This window comes from Misgurnus anguillicaudatus, chromosome 22 (assembly GCF_027580225.2).
Source record: "Misgurnus anguillicaudatus chromosome 22, ASM2758022v2, whole genome shotgun sequence".
Taxonomy (NCBI): domain Eukaryota; kingdom Metazoa; phylum Chordata; class Actinopteri; order Cypriniformes; family Cobitidae; genus Misgurnus; species Misgurnus anguillicaudatus.
In genome coordinates this window covers 27,716,393-27,736,791 of record NC_073358.2, presented here as the reverse complement: position 1 = coordinate 27,736,791, position 20,399 = coordinate 27,716,393, and the positions used below count along the sequence as shown (strand labels likewise).

At 37.5% G+C, this 20,399-nt stretch overlaps 1 protein-coding gene and 1 non-coding gene across 5 annotated transcripts in view; one reads left to right on the top strand and one right to left on the bottom strand.

Moving 5' to 3' along the window:
* ltbp3 (latent transforming growth factor beta binding protein 3) overlaps window positions 1-19,802 on the top strand; it is a 58,542-nt gene extending 38,740 nt beyond the window's left edge. For 2 of the 4 annotated variants that reach the window (XM_073861232.1, XM_073861229.1), the window contains 16 exons: window positions 452-580; window positions 1,826-1,945; window positions 2,582-2,704; window positions 5,320-5,442; window positions 6,925-7,044; window positions 7,538-7,666; window positions 7,767-7,937; window positions 8,034-8,117; window positions 8,193-8,321; window positions 8,834-8,971; window positions 11,441-11,581; window positions 11,999-12,157; window positions 15,645-15,806; window positions 16,122-16,211; window positions 16,325-16,456; window positions 18,672-19,802. In XM_073861232.1, coding sequence (XP_073717333.1) covers window positions 452-580; window positions 1,826-1,945; window positions 2,582-2,704; window positions 5,320-5,442; window positions 6,925-7,044; window positions 7,538-7,666; window positions 7,767-7,937; window positions 8,034-8,117; window positions 8,193-8,321; window positions 8,834-8,971; window positions 11,441-11,581; window positions 11,999-12,157; window positions 15,645-15,806; window positions 16,122-16,211; window positions 16,325-16,456; window positions 18,672-18,823 — 2,102 coding nt within the window. In that variant the 3' untranslated portion in view covers window positions 18,824-19,802. The remainder of the gene's footprint in view (window positions 1-451; window positions 581-1,825; window positions 1,946-2,581; window positions 2,705-5,319; window positions 5,443-6,924; window positions 7,045-7,537; window positions 7,667-7,766; window positions 7,938-8,033; window positions 8,118-8,192; window positions 8,322-8,833; window positions 8,972-11,440; window positions 11,582-11,998; window positions 12,158-15,644; window positions 15,807-16,121; window positions 16,212-16,324; window positions 16,457-18,671) is intronic. The other 2 variants (XM_073861230.1, XM_073861231.1) reach the window with 2 other exon arrangements.
* Window positions 9,047-9,119, bottom strand: trnam-cau (transfer RNA methionine (anticodon CAU)). Its single transcript has one exon. It is a non-coding gene; the product is annotated as a tRNA-Met (tRNA).
* Window positions 19,803-20,399: the final 597 nt, after the last annotated feature.

Below are 20,399 nucleotides of genomic sequence, written 5' to 3'. Positions count from 1 at the left end.
AACAAAATCCGGGATGACCAGAGATTTTACAGTCTACACTGAGTTTATAAAATGTTTGTGTAAATGTATAATATGAATAAATAGTGCTCATAAATAATATCCTCTATTGAAATGAGTGGAGGCTTGGACCTGGAAACGGTATTCCTTTTTGAAAATGAGCTTTTTTAGACTCTTAATGGATTCTGTCAACAAAGCAGCATTTCTGAATGGCGTTAGGCTGAGATTAAGAAGATTTGAAGCGAAAGTATTTGATAAATGTATAATACATGCCAAGACCATTTGGTTAATATCATTAACCGTTTAGCGGATTTTGCATCTGAGCATCGTGTTGGTTTAGCTGTCAGGTTTGGGTATAGGCAGCCATGTAATGTGAACGTCAATTGACAACATCTGCTAATAATGAGTTATGCTGAAATCAAAGGCTAACACTTGTTTGCATGTATATTTCTAGATATAAATGAGTGCTATAGTCCTGATATCTGTGGAATTGGAGGACAATGCCTTAACTCGCCTGGTTCCTATAAGTGTGAGTGTCTGCCTGGCTTCAAAAGCAAATCCCGCAGACATCCTTTGTGCGAAGGTGAGGACACCAATTTAGGTATAGACATAAGCATACTTCAATTCAATTCAATTTTATTTATATAGTGCACAATTGTTAATTGTTTCAAAGCAGCTTTACATTAATAGATGTAGGAAAAAGCATAGAAAAGCGAGCGTAGTAATAATGAAACGTATACAGGAAAGTATTAAGTTAAGCCAATGGTGGCGGACTCTCACGGGGTTTAAAAAAACCCCTAGGAGAAAAACCCTGCTGGCTAGTCCAGGGGGAAAACTCCTAGGAGGAGAAAAACCCCTGCGAGAGATACATATGTATACTATCGAGGTATGTGAACGGGTAAGCAGATTAAACTGGTTCCGCCGGTGATCGTTGGTCAGGCATCGGCTGGGCATCACGTTGAAGAGCGGTCAGTAGATCAGTGGTGTGATGACCTTCACAGCAGCAGGAACTGGGTCTGTTTTAGGGATGCTCCGATCAATGGCGATCTCCACTAATAATACGTTGCAGATCACTATTCTGAATCGAACAGCCGATCTTATTACAGCTATTTCACGTACTACGGCTTTTGATCAGTAAGTCCTTATCGATCTAAAATCACTGTTAGTTTGAGTCGTTTATAACATGCATTTGAAAAAGCAACACTCGTCATACATAATTATTAAACATATTCTTTATTATCATGAAAATACCTGAAAAGGTTTGAAGAACAGCAATATAAATATATCCTTCAGCCATTTCATGGAGCTGCGTGTCATCACAGCTGCGTGTGTATTGTTCTTCGTCTACAGCGCATTTTGAGTTTCTGCACGAGAGCGCCCCCTGGCTTTTGGATGTAGCGGCATTTCACCGTAATTCATTGATAAACATAGCAAGCATTATCGGCCGATCGATTGGAGCATCCCTAGTCTGTTTGTCTCATTGTCCTCAGGGTCGAGGACAAGATGGAGAGAGATGCAGAATCCTATTAGCGTAGGGGCCGTTCACATGTAATGCAAGTGTCATACAGTATTGTGGTTTAAATCAGCTCGGTTCCAGACAGGCTAACTATTGCAGCATAAGTATATTACCCGGATGAGTTATGTGAATGCTTTGTTCTGGCCAAACTAACTATTGCGGGATAAGTACATTTACTGGACATTTTATGTGAATGCTTTGTTAAAGAACAAATATATACATCTTGCACACAAATATATACATCCACATTTGCTTTCAATTATAGACTCCTCTTCATCCCTCACTGTTTAGTCTACACTTTTGTTTCTGCAGACATTAATGAATGTCAGGATCCACATACCTGTCCTGATGAACAGTGTGAGAATACCATTGGATCTTATGAGTGCATACCCTGCCAACCGGGATACCATGCACAAGGAGGAGTGTGTTACGGTCTGAAAACACACGTACACACACACACACACACACACACACACACTTGTGGATAAACATTTAACTTCTCACAAAAATACAGAAGTTGGTCCACATTTGCATAGGTCAGGTTATTGTCTTCTGCTGAATGCATTACATAAGCTCTAGGCATTTCACAGCTAAACAAGAACAACCTTTTATGTAGAGCAGGTATTTAGGGATTGTATGTCAGTGATTTTCTAGTGCAGTTGCAGAAGGTCCATTGACTGGGATGCTATATTTTTTATTTTAATGATTATGTATGTAGGCTATGTATCCTACATTACTGTAGCTTCTGCTTTTTCAGCATTTAAGCCATTACTTGTTCAATGGTTTTTATAGAGCTTTAGATTAGATTGTTGTAACATTTTGGCTTCGTCAAAGGAAAATATTCATTTAACTTTTTTCAACATGTTTGAATATTGAAATTTAGCACTGCGAGAAGTAAATTTAATTTAATTTTTTGTGCATCTCACTGACATCCATATTGTTAAAAACCCCATGTTGGTAAACCACTAGACAATTGTTCTTATGCAGATCCTGTTGTATGTGGGGTGTTTTGACAGTTAAAATGCCATAAGGGAAATCTTACAAGTGTTGTGTGTCTCTTTCTGTCAGACATTAATGAGTGTCAGAAGCGTGGTGTGTGTCTGAACGGCCGTTGTGAAAACTTGCAAGGATCATATCGCTGTCTTTGTAATGAGGGCTTCCTGCCAGAGGCTGAAGGCAGAAGCTGCAGAGGTCAGTGGTGCACCACCAACATAATTAATTGAGTGCCGCATGGAGGACGTATTTTTGTAGGCCAACCTATAAGTTAACTGGACACTGGTTCCCTCGCTCAAAAGCCTATTCATATTTCCCATAGACTTTTGGATTATCCCAAAAATAAGCTTTGTGTTTAACAAACGTTTTTGACACTTACATTGTCCAACAAGATAACCTTCACAGATGAACACAACTTTGAAGTCTAAATGCGTTTAGGCTACTAGGAATATAAAGCTACAAGGGAACTACACCATAGTCTATCCACATCAACATCATCACCACCAAGCTTCAGACAGCTCTTTCAAACTTTATTAAACACATGTTCCCTGTTAAAGAAATAGTCTGTGAATGAATCTTTGTTGGGAATTGTGCCCATGTAGCATTGATTATGATATCTTCATGTGTGATGACATTTAAATTCCCCGACAACATTTGTAGTCCCATGTAGCAACCAACCACCCTTTGAAGACACTTTAAGGGTGGCTCAGTGCGTAGAACTGTGTCTCACATCAAGAAGGTTCCTGGTTTAAGCCCTGGCTAGGTCAGGTGGCCTTTCTATGTGAAGTTTACATGTTTTCCCTGTGTCTGCATGGGTTTACTCCAGATACTTTGGTATTATCCCATAGGCCAAAAACATGCAAATTAGGTAAATTGAAGATACCAAATTGCAACCCCCCCAATTGTGTATGGAATAACTGGATCTCGCCATGACTATAGCCATAGATGGTGGAATGGGCTGAAGAAGAAGAAAGAAATACACTTTAAGGGGCCAGTCACACCAAAAGCGTTTATGACAGTTGCAGGTGCCTTTTTTGAATGATATTCTATGGGCAGGGAGCGTTTGCGCGCTGTTTATGCGTGCCGAGCGCCTTGCGTTTTTTTGCCGCCTGCCGCACACGCGTTTTTGAAGGAGCGCTGAGAGCGGAGAAGCGCCAGACGTCATTCGCGTCTTTTCATTGTCCAATCGAATGAGTGGAGAGGCGGGCCTTACGTTGTGGTGAGGGAAGTTTACAGTTGCTTTGAAGAACCGGACTCCACTCGCTCACTCACTCCTGTGTGTTTGTGCACCTCTCACTCTCAAACAAGGTCAGAGCAAAACTTTTTAAAGTTTCTGCTAATATGACAGTTAACAGCAAAAGAGCGCTCACGCTTCAATATTTGATTGACAAGACAGCTGACTCGGTGGTTGCTTAGCAATATGAAAAGCCGCGTCTGCAAGCGCCTTGCGTTTGCAAGCGCCTTGCGTTTGCAAGCGCCTTGCGTTTGCAAGCGTTTAATGCGCTTTTGGTGTGACTAGCCCCTAAGGGGGCGTGCACACCAAAGCTTTATGTATGTTTTCAAATGTTTCCAATAGAAGTGTTTTTCAAAAAAGCCAGCAGCTGGCAATTTTTTTCCGCGCTGAAAGCCGGCACTCTTCGGTTTTTCCGTGCTCAGCGCTGAGCACCGAGAGTTGAAAAATATTCAACTTTGGGTGAAAAGCTCAGCTCGTCGATGCCAGCTCTAACACCGCCCTCCAATCACAGTGGAGGATGGGCGGGAAAAATATCACAGCAACCAACGGGCGCATCGTACAACAGTATCACAGCAAGCAAAGCACTCAAATGGCTGAAATAAAGCTGTACGCCGGGCGTTTTCAGCTGCGTAAAACCAATCAGGGACACAACGCTTTTCAAATCTAGGACTTTTGTACAAAATCAGTCTGTTTCAGGAAGAGAGGGAAATCTGGGGCTACAAAAATGTACGGTATGTAAAAAATAATGTTTTTTTCACCCAAACCATGCAAACACATTGTATTATACCAAATACACAAAATAAAGTTTTTTAGCAATGAAATAGGTGCACTTTAAAAACGCATTGACTTTGAGACGATGGAACATGAAGTGCTAAAATGCTAACTCGCTTTCAGGTTTTCCTACAAAAATATGTCATTCCTTTTGGCACTCTGTACAACATTATGTTAAATAAAAAATTTTAAATACTGGCTAAAAACATAACATAGCAACTTTACACATACATACGTGATTGCGGGTTGCAACCGGATCTCACGAAAATCTGTTATAGTCAAAATTTGATCACTTTATATCCATGACCATGTCACGGGTGTTCAGCTTTTTTTCTGTGTAAGATCACAAATGTCTTTTCTGTGTCACTCCCACAGATTTCTCATGTCATTTTATGTATTGTTTTCTCATAGTTTTTTCTTATTTTCTTACCGTTGTCGCTTGGGGTTGGTGTTAGAATCACTTTCTGATACATCCTAACCCAAACCCCAACTCCAGGCGAGAATAATTTTAAAAGCGGAAGAAAGACATGTAGAAACCAATACATAAAAGTACATAAACGTACATTCTAACGCAAATCCCAAGTCTAACCCTAACCCCAAGCGACAATGATTTGAAAATAGGAGAAAACAATTAGAAAACAATACATAAAATGACACGTGACACGGAAAAGACATCCGTGGTACCATCACGGAAAAAGCTGAATTCTGTGACATGGTCACGGATGAAGCGATCAAATTTTCTGTGAATATAACACGGATTTCCATGATATAATGTTGCGACGGTTGTGTATCTGTTCTGTCTCCACAGACATTAATGAGTGTCAAGATAACCGTCTGTGTGCTAATGGTCAATGCATTAACACGGAGGGATCATTCCGGTGCCAGTGCTACTCCGGTTACCAGCCTACACAAGAAGGAAGCCACTGTGAAGGTCTGTTAATAGTAACCAATGCAACACTCATAATTATCTATACACTATTACTCTGGTTTCCTCCCACAGTCCAAAGACATGCAGGTTAGGTTTTCACAATAAATATAGCCATAGACGCTGGAATAGCGCTTATGAAGAACAGCCCAGTCTTACAAAATTACGTACCTATAGGCACATACATTTTTTATTCTTTTTCGTGATACTGTCACGAATTTCCGTGTTTTTTCGTGGTTGTATCACAAAATTCTGTTTACGTGTCATTGTCACGTATTAGTAACTCAACTGTTTTTCCTATTTTCAAACCATTGTTGCTTCGGTTTAGGGTTAGATTTACATAAAATGATGTTCTTACCCAAACCCAACTCTAACCCTAACGCCAGGGAAGAATTGTTTAAAATGTATAAAATATAAAAAAACTGAATTTTTTTTAAAACAAATACTTAAAGTGACATCCTAACGCAAACACCAAATCTAAACCGAAGTGACAGTAGTTTGAAAATAGGAAAAAGCAGTTGAGTAACCAATACGTGACAATGACACATAAACACAAATTCGTGATACAATCACGAAAGAACGCGGAAATTCATGACAGTATCACGGAAAAGAGTAAAAAAATTACGTGTCTACGGGTACGTAGTTTTGTAAGACTGGGTAGCAAAAAAAGTGCATATAGCACATTCTATATAGTGAATATAGTTTGAACCCTTTAAGCTTTGACTATACAAACAATGACATTTAAAACTCTATAAATTGAACTAAAGTTACAAACTAAAATCGAAAATTTTATGAATATTAAAAATCTAAGCTGAGGTAAACAGTTGTGACATGATTGTCACTTTGGTTACACATATGCCTACTTGAAATGTGACCTCAGCATTTAACCCATCCCAGTGAGTAGTGATGTAGATGACAGCCCTAATTAATTTTTAAGCATGTGAGATCGATACCAACACTTTTGCATGTTAATACCCTCTATGTGTGCTGTACAGTAAAAAAAAATCAGTTTTCCATCATAGGTATTATTATATGTTTATTATAGCACATCACAGCTTTGTCCAATCAGCATCCAGACATGTATTTTACAATATAAATGATTATACCACGGGTCTGTTGAATGCTGCATTCTGATTGGCTGAGAAATGTTCTATGGGTGTTGATTATTTTTCTGTAAACCGCACACCTAACTTTTCAAATGTCTTAAAAATAGGCACCAGAGCAATGTTTGTGGTAACCGTGGTATAAGCGGAATAATTGACTTCGGTCCTTTGAATTATTTGAAAATAATGCACACCTGCGGTGTAACGGCACTCCGCTTCGCGTCGTGCCGCATTACCACCTTGGTGTGCATTATTTTCTTATAATTCAATGGCCCGTCGTCAATTATTCCTTACAAAAACAACATTCCATGAATTCCAATTTTTAGGTTATTACATTATAGGCTGTTTTCTTAACCTTCTTTTTACTTCTGTTTGATTTATTTAGATATCAACGAGTGTGATAGAGCCTCCAATTGCCAGCGAGGGCGCTGTATCAACACAATGGGCTCATACCGTTGCGAGTGCCAGAAAGGTTATATGCTGGTCAGCGGACGCCGGTGCCAAGGTAAATATGCACACATATGCATACACAGACGTGTTTGTTTCACTCTTTTAGTGGGGGAATCTTACAGAGTTCCCATGATTTCATATCAGGCTGATATTTTCCATCCCCTTAATCTAAACCTCACTCAAACCTTTTAGCATTATTAGATTTAAAATATAATTAGCCTTTTTACTAATGATGACCTCCTTAAATGTCTGTTTTTGACACGTTTTACTAGATTCGTGTTGTTTTTTAAAACATTTTACGTTTATGCGTTTGTCAGATGCTTTATCCAAATAAGTGACTTAGAGTGCATTCAGTATAGTCTATATGTCTTTTATGGGTATATGTGTTTCCTGGGATCAAACCCGTGACCTTTGCATTGCTTACTGAGGAACACTCACAAGTATAGTCAGACATATTTATTGACCCAGACAGAGATTTCGCACATCTTGCATCTTTAGGTTTTTCATTCTGGTCTTCTGTCCACTTGTTCACTCTCTCGCTTTCTCAGACATAGATGAATGTGCCGTGGACAGAAGCCTATGTCAACCTCATGGTTTTTGTGAAAACAGACCGGGCGGATATGTTTGCGTTTGCAACGATGGTTTCATGTTATCTGAAGACAAACACAGCTGTGAGGGTAAGAGTTGTGAAATTCTTTTACTGAAAGTGTGTGTTTTGTGCAGATTGTCCTACAGCCGAATCAGTTTTCTCCTGTCCGTGTGTTTTGTTTCACACAGAGGTTGAGTTGGATCTGAATTATAAGAAGGAATGCTATATCAATCTGGATGACACTGTGTTCTGTGACAGCGTCCTGGCAACCAATGTTACGAAACAGGAGTGCTGCTGCTCTATTGGTGTAGGATGGGGTGATCACTGTGAGATCTACCCTTGTCCCGTCTACCGTTCAGGTGAGAGATGAACAGATTGAAGAAAGGTGATCGGTGCATCATTGAATGAAAACATGGGTGTAGAGGTGTTTGATTGATGTTTTCTGATGCATGTAGCGGAGTATCACTCTCTTTGTCCGGTCGGCAGAGGATTTTACCATGATGAGGGAACGTTAGAATATGGATTACCAGTGCACAGAGGTACATCTGTTCGCATGTGTATTGACACGTTATTGATAAACAAATGAATCTTACTTTCTTGCTTTCTCTTTGTAGATATTGATGAGTGTGTCTTGTTTTCAAATGAGATCTGTAAGGAAGGACGCTGTATGAACACACAACCTGGCTTTGAATGCTACTGCCAGCAGGGATTTTATTATGACAGCAATCTACTGGAATGTATTGGTAAATTAACACAATTTTTCATGCCTGTTCAGGCAGTGTATGCACACTGAAACAAGCCTTTCAGTTTATCCATATCAAAGCTTGTTATTAGTGTGTTACAATGCACCGAATATGATTATTCAGAATAAGATTACAGTGTTAGCGTTTGCTTAAATAATAATAATTTCCCAAAAATTTGATTTAAGAATGCTAAATGTGCTTAATATTTATTATTTGTTTCTATTTTTTTGTTAAATACTAAATAGATTTTATGTGAGTCATTGCATTATTTAGGCTATTGTCATTTTGATTAGATTTTTAACTATTCAAACAATTTTCTAGTCACTGTTTGTTATAACAAGAAAACAGCAAGAAATTGACTTTCTGCCAGTAGGGGGCAGAATAATATCTGACATTCAGCCATTGGATATTCTTTGGAAAAACACAGTCTTTAAATCTTTCCAATGTATTAAACTCAAACAAACTACATATTTTATAAAAACAGCTTTTTCTTGCTCTTTGTGCCCCTGTAGATGTGGATGAATGCCATGATGAATCCCTGTGTACAAATGGTCATTGTGTGAACACTCGAGGTTCATTCTTCTGTAACTGCAACTTACCCTGGGTCCCTGTTGCTACCAACAAACAGTGTGTTTTACCCACAGATACAGGTAAGTGCTCTTAAAATGAATGTTTAAATAAACACTTTAGGTTTCATGATAAAGCTGACTTGGTGAAAAACATTGTGCCCCGTGTGAGGCTCGAACTCACGACCTTCAGATTATGAGACTGACGCGCTGCCTACTGCGCCAACGAGGCTGTGGTGCAGAACTGCACAGGACGTGTTATGTAATTCACAAAACAATCAATTTGTAAATCAAGTCAGATTTACAAGTCATTTCAACTTACTATTATTTATCTTGACTATAGATGAGTTGTTATAACTTATGAAATCTAGTTGAAAAAGTCAACTTCATTTTATAAGTTGTAGCAACTCTTGTCAAGATAAATTATAGTAGGCCTAAGTTAAAATGACTTGTAAAGTTATTCAACAAAAAATTTAAGGCAGCAAAGTTTTATTTCAGTATAGTCTTAAAGTGGTCTTATAATGGTTACGACGCTCATGGACAAATCCAATGTGTGGCAACTGTCTGTACCATATTAAATTGCATAGCATTATATTTTATCATTGCATCATACTGCATTGAATTACATCGTATTGAAACGAAATAAATCAAAATCGGACTGCAGTGAATCTTAATAAGGGTAAATCGCATCGTATCGCATTCAACTCAGTTAAATATATATTGTATAAATACTAAAGTAGGGTACAGTATTTTGATGTTGTTTTATTTTTATATATTTTATACTTTCAGTCAGTCAATACAAAACCTCTTAAAGAATTGTTTAGACATTTGTGACTATCGGGCGTAGTAGTGGGGTAATGCGGGAGGTAACCCCCCAATATTAAAATCTGTCATCTATAAACCCCCCAATATTTCAACATGAAAATCACATTATTTTGTAACAATAATTTTGTTCCTAATCAAATATGAGTAAGTCATCATAAATCAGACAAAAAATATTCCCCCTCCATTGAACCGATTGGTGACGCCCAACAAAAGCGTCACTTATTTTAACAAATACAACTCCGTATTTGAATGGAAGAGTACGGGTAGCGTTAGCACCAAAAATGAAGAGAAGCGCTGCATAGCAGACTATATTTAACTGCTGGTCAAAGAGAGATGTTAAAAAAAAAGGTAGCCAAGCTCATTGTATCACAAATTTACAATCCGATCACAATTCGTTATCAATTAACTTGGTGTTATAGAAGACGTGTGTGCCAGAATCCGCTGAATGACACACAACAGAAGTGCTCTCAGTACCAACATGATCACATGAGAATGCATATCAATAGTACGTGTGTGTAATTTTGTAGAATATATACGCCAAATTGAGTTTCGACACATTTTAATCAAACAATATATTGATTATAAATGCATGTAGATATATAGACAGACAGACAGCAGACAGATAGAAACGATCCAATAACACTACACATAAAACATATATATTTTTTACATTAAAAAAAAAAAATAACAGGCAGCATATTGTATTCGGACTCACAGCCTGTAAGTTAACTCCTGTAACCAACCAAATCTTTCAAACATGGTAGGGAGCATCACATTTCCAGCTTGACGTCAGAGGTATTCAGGCCAATCACAACGTACAGATTAGCTGGCCAATCAGGGACACAGAGCTTTTTAAATCCGTGTTTCAGAAAGAGAGTGAAATCTGGAGCTACAAAAATGTACGGTATGTAAGGAATAATTGACGACGGGCCATTGAATTATAAGAAAATAATGCACACCAAGGTGGTAATGCGGCACGACACGAAGCATTTGAAAAGTTAGGTGTGCGGTTTACAGAAAAATAATCAACACCCATAGAACATTTCTCAGCCAATCAGAATGCAGCATTCGACAGACCCGTGGTATAAGTGGAAAATAATGTGTTTTTTTAACCATAAACCACGCGAACACGTTGTATTATACCAAATACACAAAATAACGTTGTTTTTAGAAATGAAATAGGTGCTCTTAAAAAATTTGGAAAAAACTTTAATGGGTAGTGCTGACATAATAGACCCTTTTACTGTTTGTACACAATGATGACGTGGCAACGTATGCATGCGCATTTTGGCAACAGAAGTATGGCAAGAACCAGCAGTGAAGCAACACAGACAGAGAAAGTTATTTTAAAAAGTTGAATTATCAACTTTTTCAACATAGCTACCAGGTCCATGTACTATAGTGGAGTGGATAGAAGACGTTAGCAGATGGCCAAATATAAAGTTGCCAGATACATATATACGTAGTATATTAGTATATTATATTAGTGCAACCAAACGCAACAACCAGACATTTTAATGCTTGGAAACCGTTTTAATAAACTTTCTGAGTTGCTAACACATTAGAACCAATGCGGATCAACACCACTTCTTTTGCCAAAATGCGCGCGCAGGCTATTTGATCACGTGGGCTGTAAAAGGGTCTATAGTTGTTACATAATCTTAGCACGTGTTCCTTTCATGGTGGTTATATTTCACTTTTTTTGCGCATGTCTGTGTTTTGTTGTAGGTGTGGATGAGTGTCAAGACCCTGCTAACTGCAAAAACGGCCAATGTGTAAATACACAAGATTCCTATTATTGCATCTGTACACCTCCCTGGATCCTGGCAACCCACCGCAATGGATGTGTGACACCTGAGGAACAGGCGGGTGAGTACAGGATCATTAACATCATATTAACAAATAGATGACTCAGGGCTCAAGTTCTTGGACTGGTAGTCATAATGTGTTTAAAGGTGCATGATTTCACTATAACGGTGAATGCTTTTTTTGACACGGAGTATTTTTCCAGTATTAGTTGTTTCTGACTCATGGATATATTACATAACGCGTAAAGTCATGATTTTAGCAGCATTCGACTGTGTGTTTACGTTACAGTATGCAGGTTTAGGTGTAAAAACATGTTATTACAGCTTGACCGTTCGTCCTGGAATAGTATGAAATAATTATAAACATATATTAATGTTTTCACCCAAGACTGTGTGCTTCTGATGGCTCTCTCCTTGTTTCCCTCCCTCCTTTTTTTTGTCTTTTTCTCTATATCTCTCTCTCTGGATATCTCTTTAGTAACGGGTGTGTCTGTGGTGCCCCTTTCAGATGTGAATGAGTGTGAGGATCCCTCCTACTGTAGGAACGGGAAATGTGTCAACACTCCCGGCTCCTTCCACTGCATTTGCCAGCAGCCTCTCACCTTCAGTGCAGCCCTCAAGCAATGCGTCTATGATGGTGGGTATAATGAGAAATCAGCTCTATTTGCCAACCGTTTGCAGACACATCAGCCTGTTGGTCGGTGAAACAATCTTTTCATACCTGAATGCGATGTGGCTTTTGTCCTTTCAGTCTGGCTTAATCATATGACTTGAGTGTGGACGGTTAAAGATGTTCAATAGGCTTCATGTTTCAGTTGCTTCCATTCAAATGCATGCAAACACATTCAACACCCCCATGGTATAATCAATGTTAAACGCTAAAGATTGCAGGGTTGTTTCAACCTATGGTTAGGTCATATATGGAAAAAAACAACTGTTTGGTTGAAGTTAACCTAGAATTTTCTAGATTTAAAGTGTAGGCTATTTGCTGCAAATGTCAGCCTTTTTGTGCACATGCATGATGAGCAATCATCGATTCAGCATTGCGTTCAAACCTGGGTTGGTGAGAGAATGTTGATAACCAGCATCATGAAGCTGGTTAGTTCACCCAAAAATTAAAATTCTGTCATCATTTACTCATCCTAATATTGTTTATACCTGTATGAATTTTTTTTCCTGATGAACACAAAAGAAGATATTTTGAGAAATGATGGTAAACACACAGCATATAGTGTAGGGCTGGTTTCGACTAAGGATTTTTATAGTCGAGTCTGATTGGTTAGATTTTGCCCTAGTCGACTGTTAGTCAAACCTTTTTTTTTTTTTAGATAGCATCTAGGGCTGTCACAGTGAAGGAATTTAAATACAGAACAAAGCAGTGTCTAAAAGAAATTAAAATTAAGACAGTTCACTGTAAAAAAAAATCCGTAGAAATTACAATGTTATTGCAGCTGGGTTGCCGGTAATTTACCGTAGATTTACATTTATGTTATTTACTGGCAAAGAGTTTGTTCAAAGTTAAATAAATTTTAAATATTAACAAGTCTTTATCTTTAAAAAATAAAACTATACAATAACAGCCTCATGCAAAGCATTCTGGGAACCAGAAATCATCATCAACCTTTTTCAGTTTTTTTGCTTCAGATTTTGTTTCCCAGAATGTTTTGCTTGATGATGTTTTTTTAGTTGTACTCTGTAAAGACAAAGACTTGTAAATGTTTAATGTTCATTTAACTTTGAACAAAATGTTGCCAGTAAAAAACATAAATTTAAATCTACGGCAACCCAGCTGCAATTTCTATGGAATTTTTTACAGTGTATTTATGCACCTGTACAGAAGGCAATGAATATTTATTTATGGCATTTTCAATAGTATATTAGTAGATAAATTAATGTGTATCTATAAAGTATGAAAACGAATAAATAATTATTTGAAAAGGCGTTAATTGAGCAACTCATCTCTGAAACATAGAGTGAACGTGCTGAAACAGTCGCGTCGCAGGTGATTTTCATTGTTTATAATGTTTCATGCAGATACTGTTGCATTTAGTTGCAATCTAAATGTCCAGGTAAGAGTCAAGTGTTCAGTCATTTCATAATAAAGCCACCGGCGTTTTTGGCTGCAGCTCTTATTCACGGAGCGGAGGCTGTATACAAAGAAAAAACCTATAAAGGTTTTTATTTTAAGTGGTTTTAATGCTGTCAGCAATCAGTTATATTATGGCGCTTTGTATTTGTGTTGATCAGTTAAATTAAAGTAATTTAATTACGCTACAGTTATTCTGTCATCTTAGTTTCACTTTTGCATAGTATTAAATTTTGAATAGAAATGTACGAAAAACAAGTTACTCTCTTAACTCTTTCTATTTTGCCTTTATTGTACATATGATGTGAAAAACAAGAAGGGCATAGCTATATATGAATTTAACGGGAAAAGCGCCATTGTTGCGTTTACTTGTCATCCATTCGGTTAAGCTTCTCAGTGCTGCTGCTCATTGGTTACATAACACTTCCCGTCTATTCGACTATGAGGTTCATAGTCGAATCAGACCTCTCCAAATCGAATCCTCGACTATAAGAAGTCAGCCCTAATATAGTGTCCATTGACTTCCATAGTGTGAGTAAAAAAATATGATGGCATTTAATGGGTACGGTCAACTGTGTGCTTTCCATCATTTATCAAAATGTTTTCTTCATCATTTATCACAATACTTCCAAAATATTTTTTCGTACTATGGAAGTCTATGGAACTATATGCTGTGTGTTTGCCATCATTTCTCAGGATATCTTCTTTTGTGTTCATCAAAAAAAAAAGAAATTCATACAGGTTTAGAATAACATGAGGATGAGTAAATGATGACAGAATTTTCATTTTTGGGTGAACTATCCCTTTAACTAACCCATGTTGGATTTGTGTGCACTTTAAAAAATGCTGGGTTGTTTCATCCCATGGTTGGGTAACATATAGACAAACCCATCCACTGGGTTATATTGACCTAGAAAATGTCAGCATTTGACCCAACCATGGGTTGAAACAACCCAGTATTTTTTGAGATTTCGTTAACTTTGTTCAACACGCCTCTGGATATTGTGAGTACACCCCTCACATTTTAGCAATTATTTAGGATATCTTCTAATGGGACAACACTATAGAAATGAAATTTGGATATATTGTAAAGTAGTCAATGTGCTGCTTGTATCGAAGTATAGATTTACTGTCCTTTGAAAATAACTTAAAGGGGACAGAGAATGAAAAACCATTTTTACCTTGTCTTTGTTGAATAATGTTAGTCTACCCGCATTCACGAACATACAAAAAGTGCTAGACATGCTAAACATCTCAGTCTCATAGAAATTCATCTTTTAGAAATGTCAGCCAGAAAACAGCCCAATCTGAAAAACTGATGCTTATTACATCACAGGCATCTCACTGCCCCTCCACTTTAAAATAATTGGCTACATTTTTTGAGTGGCAGCAAAGTCAGCCAATCAGTAATGAGATTGCAAGTTAAGCCAGTAGGGGGAGCCAAATAGGTGCAAACCACTTGTTTAAAATCCCCCACCCTGATAGAGCTATCTGAGAGAGGTTTTTAGCAAGTTTCTAAGGCATTACAGACCCAAACAAAATTTTTTGTCTACATGTCACATCACAGAACAAGGATAAATACCCCGTTCAATCATTCTATGTCACCTTTAACATACAGCCATTATAGCTGGCAACAAAAGTGAGTACACCCTAAGTAATACTAGATGTATATCATTTAACCATGCAAAGCCATGTGTCTTATTCATCATGTTCATGCCTTTATGTGCTTGACAAGACCAAACAAATTTGTGTATTTTGTATTAGAGCTCTTCAAATTTGGTCCTTTCAATACAATTTTCTCATACTGACCACTGCATGTTAAACACCTAATGGCAACGAACTCTGAGGATTGTTGCTCTCCACATAGATGGTGTAGTAGGTTATAAAAAGATTAGTAAAATCCTGAAACTGAGTTCCAGTACAGTGGCCCGGGTTATATAGAGAAGATATACTAAAATAATTGCTGAAATGTGAGGGGTGTACTTAATTTCGTGAGATACTGTATATATGTATGTATATTTCATTTCGTGTCTCTCAGATCGCACTGCAGCACATAAGGACATATGTTTCCAGGAGGTTGATGAGGATCTTATGTGTACTATGCCTCGAAACGAGCTAACAGTGACTTATTCTGAGTGCTGCTGTCACTATGGACGAGGCTGGGGTCCGGAGTGCCGTACCTGCCCTGGTAGAAATACAGGTAATTCGCCATCCTATGCCAGTCATGTGGGACTAGTGCGCATACATTTACACTACTACATGAGGTTTTCACCTGGGATGATTTTAAACATTTTAAAGGAGATAGTGTATGCTGGGAGGCTTTTTCTCTCTCTCTGTTCCAACTCATCGATATCATTTTTTTTATTTTTTATTTAAAGGGTCTATTTGTTTAATCACAGCGTCTGCCTTTTTCATTACATATTTACCTTATAAGTCATGTTTTCCCAGATGTCTTTATTGATGTTAGATTGGATGGATCTTGTTTTATAGCTCCAAAATGTTTTTGTGTGTGCAGTACTTTTTAACAGGCTGTGTGAGATGCATTTGGAGACCGAGTCTGATGGAGAGGGTGAATTTCTGGCAGCTTTCTCTAGCTACAAGCCAGGTGATCTTGAAACAGTCTGTTGTGACCGTTTTTTTCACCTTGAGCTTGACAGAAAGTTTCTTTGGTCACACAGGTGGCTCAGTGTTACATTATTGTTTCTCTTACCCATTTAGATGGAGACAGTTCAGAAGAAGACTCTGATGAGTGTAGCTGTGCTAATGGCCGTTGCGTACGATCCTATCTGGGAACGATGTGTGAATGCAATCCTGGATTTGTACTGGATCACTCACGAACACGCTGTACAGGTTAGTGTTAATGCAGGCAGTTTAAAGGGACACTTCACTTTTTTGAAAATAGCAGAGGTGTAAAAATGTTACTCAAGTGAAAGTACAAGTACTGAGTGTAAATTTTACTCAATTAAAAGTAAAAGTATCTGGCCAGAATTATACTTGAGTAAAAGTAAAAAAGTACCACAGTACAATTGTACTTGAGTATTAAAAAGTAACAGGAAGAATAAAAATGAGAGATTCATGTTTAATTTCCAAGATGATCTCAGAAAGTTCTGTGGTATAGTCACAGAATTTTTTGCTCATTTATTCGTGTCATTCTCATCTCCGCATTGTTCTGTCTGTACCACGGACTTTCTTTTTTGTTTCAGTTTTACGTATTGATTACTCAATTGTTTTTCCTATTTTTAAACCATTTTCGCGTGGGTTTGGGGTTAGATTTGGGGTTTGGATGTCACTTTAACTATTGGTTAATACTATTTTTTTCCAGACTTTTAAACAATTGTCGCCTGACGTTAGGGTTAGGAGTTGGGTTTGGATGTCATTTTATGTTACAGAAAGTCGTTCTAACCCCAAACCCACACGAAAATGGTAAGAAAATAGGAAAAACAACTGAGTAACCAATACGTGAAACTGACACGGAAAAGAAAGTCTGTGGTAGAGAAAGAAAAATGAGGAGATCCGTGACAATGAATTTCAGTATGCAACATGCTACTCAAAATTGTAAAACCTCGAATTTAACTTAAAATTCAAGCTCTATCAAGCCTCTCACAGGCAGCCGATGCAGGACTGGGTCTGTTAGACCTTGTTCACACTGTCAGTCCAAATCCGATTTTGGGGCATATCCGATAGGGATCCAATAGGAACGGCTAAAAACCACGTGAAATCTGTTTTTTTCTAATCCGTTTCAGGTTACATCAGAGTTGGTTTGAAATCCTCTTCAATCGCATTTCCGGAAATCCATTTCAGTCTGACCGCTCTGTTCGAATTTGTGTAGCTTTTCGGTTACGTCATGCTGTCACGTCACATAAAACACGTCAGACATTGAGACAGATTGTCGACGTCATTGCCATAGAAACAGTGCAGATAATCCGGAAAACGGCTACGGGATGCACAGATCGGATCTAAACAGTTGTGATACACAATGTGGATAGTGAGTCTGTCAAATTAGATATGCACCAAAATCTGATTTGGACTGACAATTTGAACAAGGTATTAGTCTTGATAGAGAGGCTGCAAACAGCAGGGAACATGTCACACTTCACATGTTGTTGGTTTCAAAGAAGCGAAAAAATCTTCATCATTAGATGAACTGTTGGCCAATTCCTTACTGTGGTCCGAAGGCTCCAGAATTAATAACATTTAAATTAAACTGGCCATCAGCGCAATTCAATTGGTTTGATAAATAGAAGTACTTTTTTAAATAAAATTGTAAGGAGTAAAAAGTACTTTAAAAAAATGTAATTAAGTAAAAGTAAAAGTACTGATTTTTTATTGTACTCAAGTAAATTAAAAATCCCCCAAAATAATACTTAAGTACAGTAATCAAGTAAAATTACTCAAGTACTTTACACCTCTGGAAAATAGGCTTATTTTCCATCTCCCCTTGGTATTGTTTTTAGCATAGCTTAGCAGAATCCATTGAATCTGATTAGACCATTAACATTGCGCTCAAAAATGATCAAAGAGATATAATGCAGTGCCCGAAACTTTTAATAGCAGGGGACTATTTTCGGGCACTGTGTAATATCATTGTGTCTGCTGCAGCCATGTTACGGCAGCAAAGTCCTTGATTATTACTCCAGAATGAGAGTATAGTTCCTAGCCATATCAGTCTAGAAAGTCACAACTTTTAATCTTAGTACATGATGTAACTTCAGAAGAGTCAAGTTTTAAATAGGAAAACATCAAAACTCTTTGGTCATTTTTGAGCATGATGCTAATGGTCTAATCAGATTCAATGGATTATGCTAAGCTATGCTAAAAGTGGTACCACCAGACCCGGAAATCGGCTGAATGAATCCCAGAACTGTAAAACTTAGATGTTTAACTCTAGAGGAGCTGGAAAATGAGCCTATTTTCAAAAAAAAGTTGAGTGTCCCTTTACACACACAGAGAGACACACCGGTTTGTTTTACTATATTAGTAAGGACATCTCATAGATCTTAATTGTAAATATGCCTATGCTGTATATGTTATGTAATATATACCTCTTTTCTCTCTTTTTCTTTAGATATTGATGAATGTGCAGGCCGAGTGTCAGGGCAGAGCCCCTGTAAAAATGCACGCTGTAAAAACACCATTGGCTCATTCAGATGTCTTTGTAAAGTTGGATTTGTTGCATCACGCCGACCTAATGTGTGTATACGGGCTAGGGCCCAATAACAGCACAGTGGCTCATCCACACAGTTCTGTAATAGTCGAAACAGAGCCCTGCACAATGTACATACATAAACAGTTATATGCCACCACTAATACTCTTAATAAAATATCTAGTATAACAAACATTTACCAGCGAACACTCCAGGATGTCATGTTTCACTCGGTTGTTACCTGGTAATCCTTATCTTATGTTGGAAATATGAGATTATTACTATATAATTATCTTTTTTAAGTTGTGTTATTTTGCCTTTACTTTTGTTTTGATGCTATCTCTTTTATTAGAAATCTGTTTGTACCAGATGTGTTTGTAATTGAATGAGGAATTTTCATTGGATGAAATGTGTCTGTTAACTTAAATGGGCTAGTTCTTTGTAATTATATTGCTGTTGGGTATGTTTAGGTAACCATTTTTGTAAAATAGTATGTTTTCTCATCTGTGTTTCTCTTCTCTTTAAGGGACAAAACTTTTTTAGACGTAAAAAGTGATGAGTTTTTATCTTCAGTTTTGTCCAGTATCGCTTACTCAGAAAGTTTGATATCAACAATCACCTGATTATTGGTTTTAATTGTTGTTTATTATCTGGTGTTCAGCCGTTGATGGTGTTTTGTTCTATTGATTTTCTTTGTACATTGTTTTTCTTATTTGACAATGCGACTATTGCCATCTTAGGTTGCTTTAAGCACAATTCTTTTTTATATGAAGTTAATAATGTTAAAATATGGCGGTAATAATTTAGGCTTTTTTGCCAGTTTTTTTTTATTGTGTAAAATGTTCTACTGAAAGAATGAAAAAGTCAGTTTTTCAGATGCCGTTGCCTTCTTGATAAGACACCACTGTAAAGTACATGTTATTTTTCACAGTAAGTTGGGGAGAAGCAGAAAAGACTAGACCTAACCACACAAGCCCCATACTAAAGCAGTAAGAAAAAAAGCTGTTTACCAAAGAAATGAAGATTAATAAATAAAGAAATTTTGAGTTTAAGATGACTGTGATTTATTTTTTACATTAACCAAGGTTTCTAAATAATTTGGCTACATAAAGTGAGTCCTTGCTCAAAGTAACTGAGCATTTTTTTTTCTCATTTCCATTATGAGTTACAGTGAGGAAAATAAGTATTTGAACACCCTGCTATTTTGCAAGTTCTCCCACTTATAAATCATGAAGGGGTCTGAAATTGTCATCGTAGGTGCATGTACACTGTGAGAGACATAATCTAAAAAAAATCCAGAAATCACAATGTATGATTTTTTAAAACTATTTATTTGTATGATACAGCTGCAAATAAGTATTTGAACACCTGTCTATCAGCTAGAATTCTGACCCTCAAAGACCTGTTAGTCTGCCTTTAAAATGTCCATCTCCACTCCTTTTAGGGGGCGTGCACACCAAAACTTTTAAATGTGGCTGAAAAAGCCTGGACAACGCCGAATGTCAGGGTCCACTGTTGGAGCAATCATTAGAAAATGGAAGAAGCTTAACATGACTGTCAATCTCCCTTGGACTGGGGCTCCATGCAAAATCTCACCTCGTGGGGTCTCAATGATCCTAAGAAAGGTGAGAAATCAGCCCAGAACTACA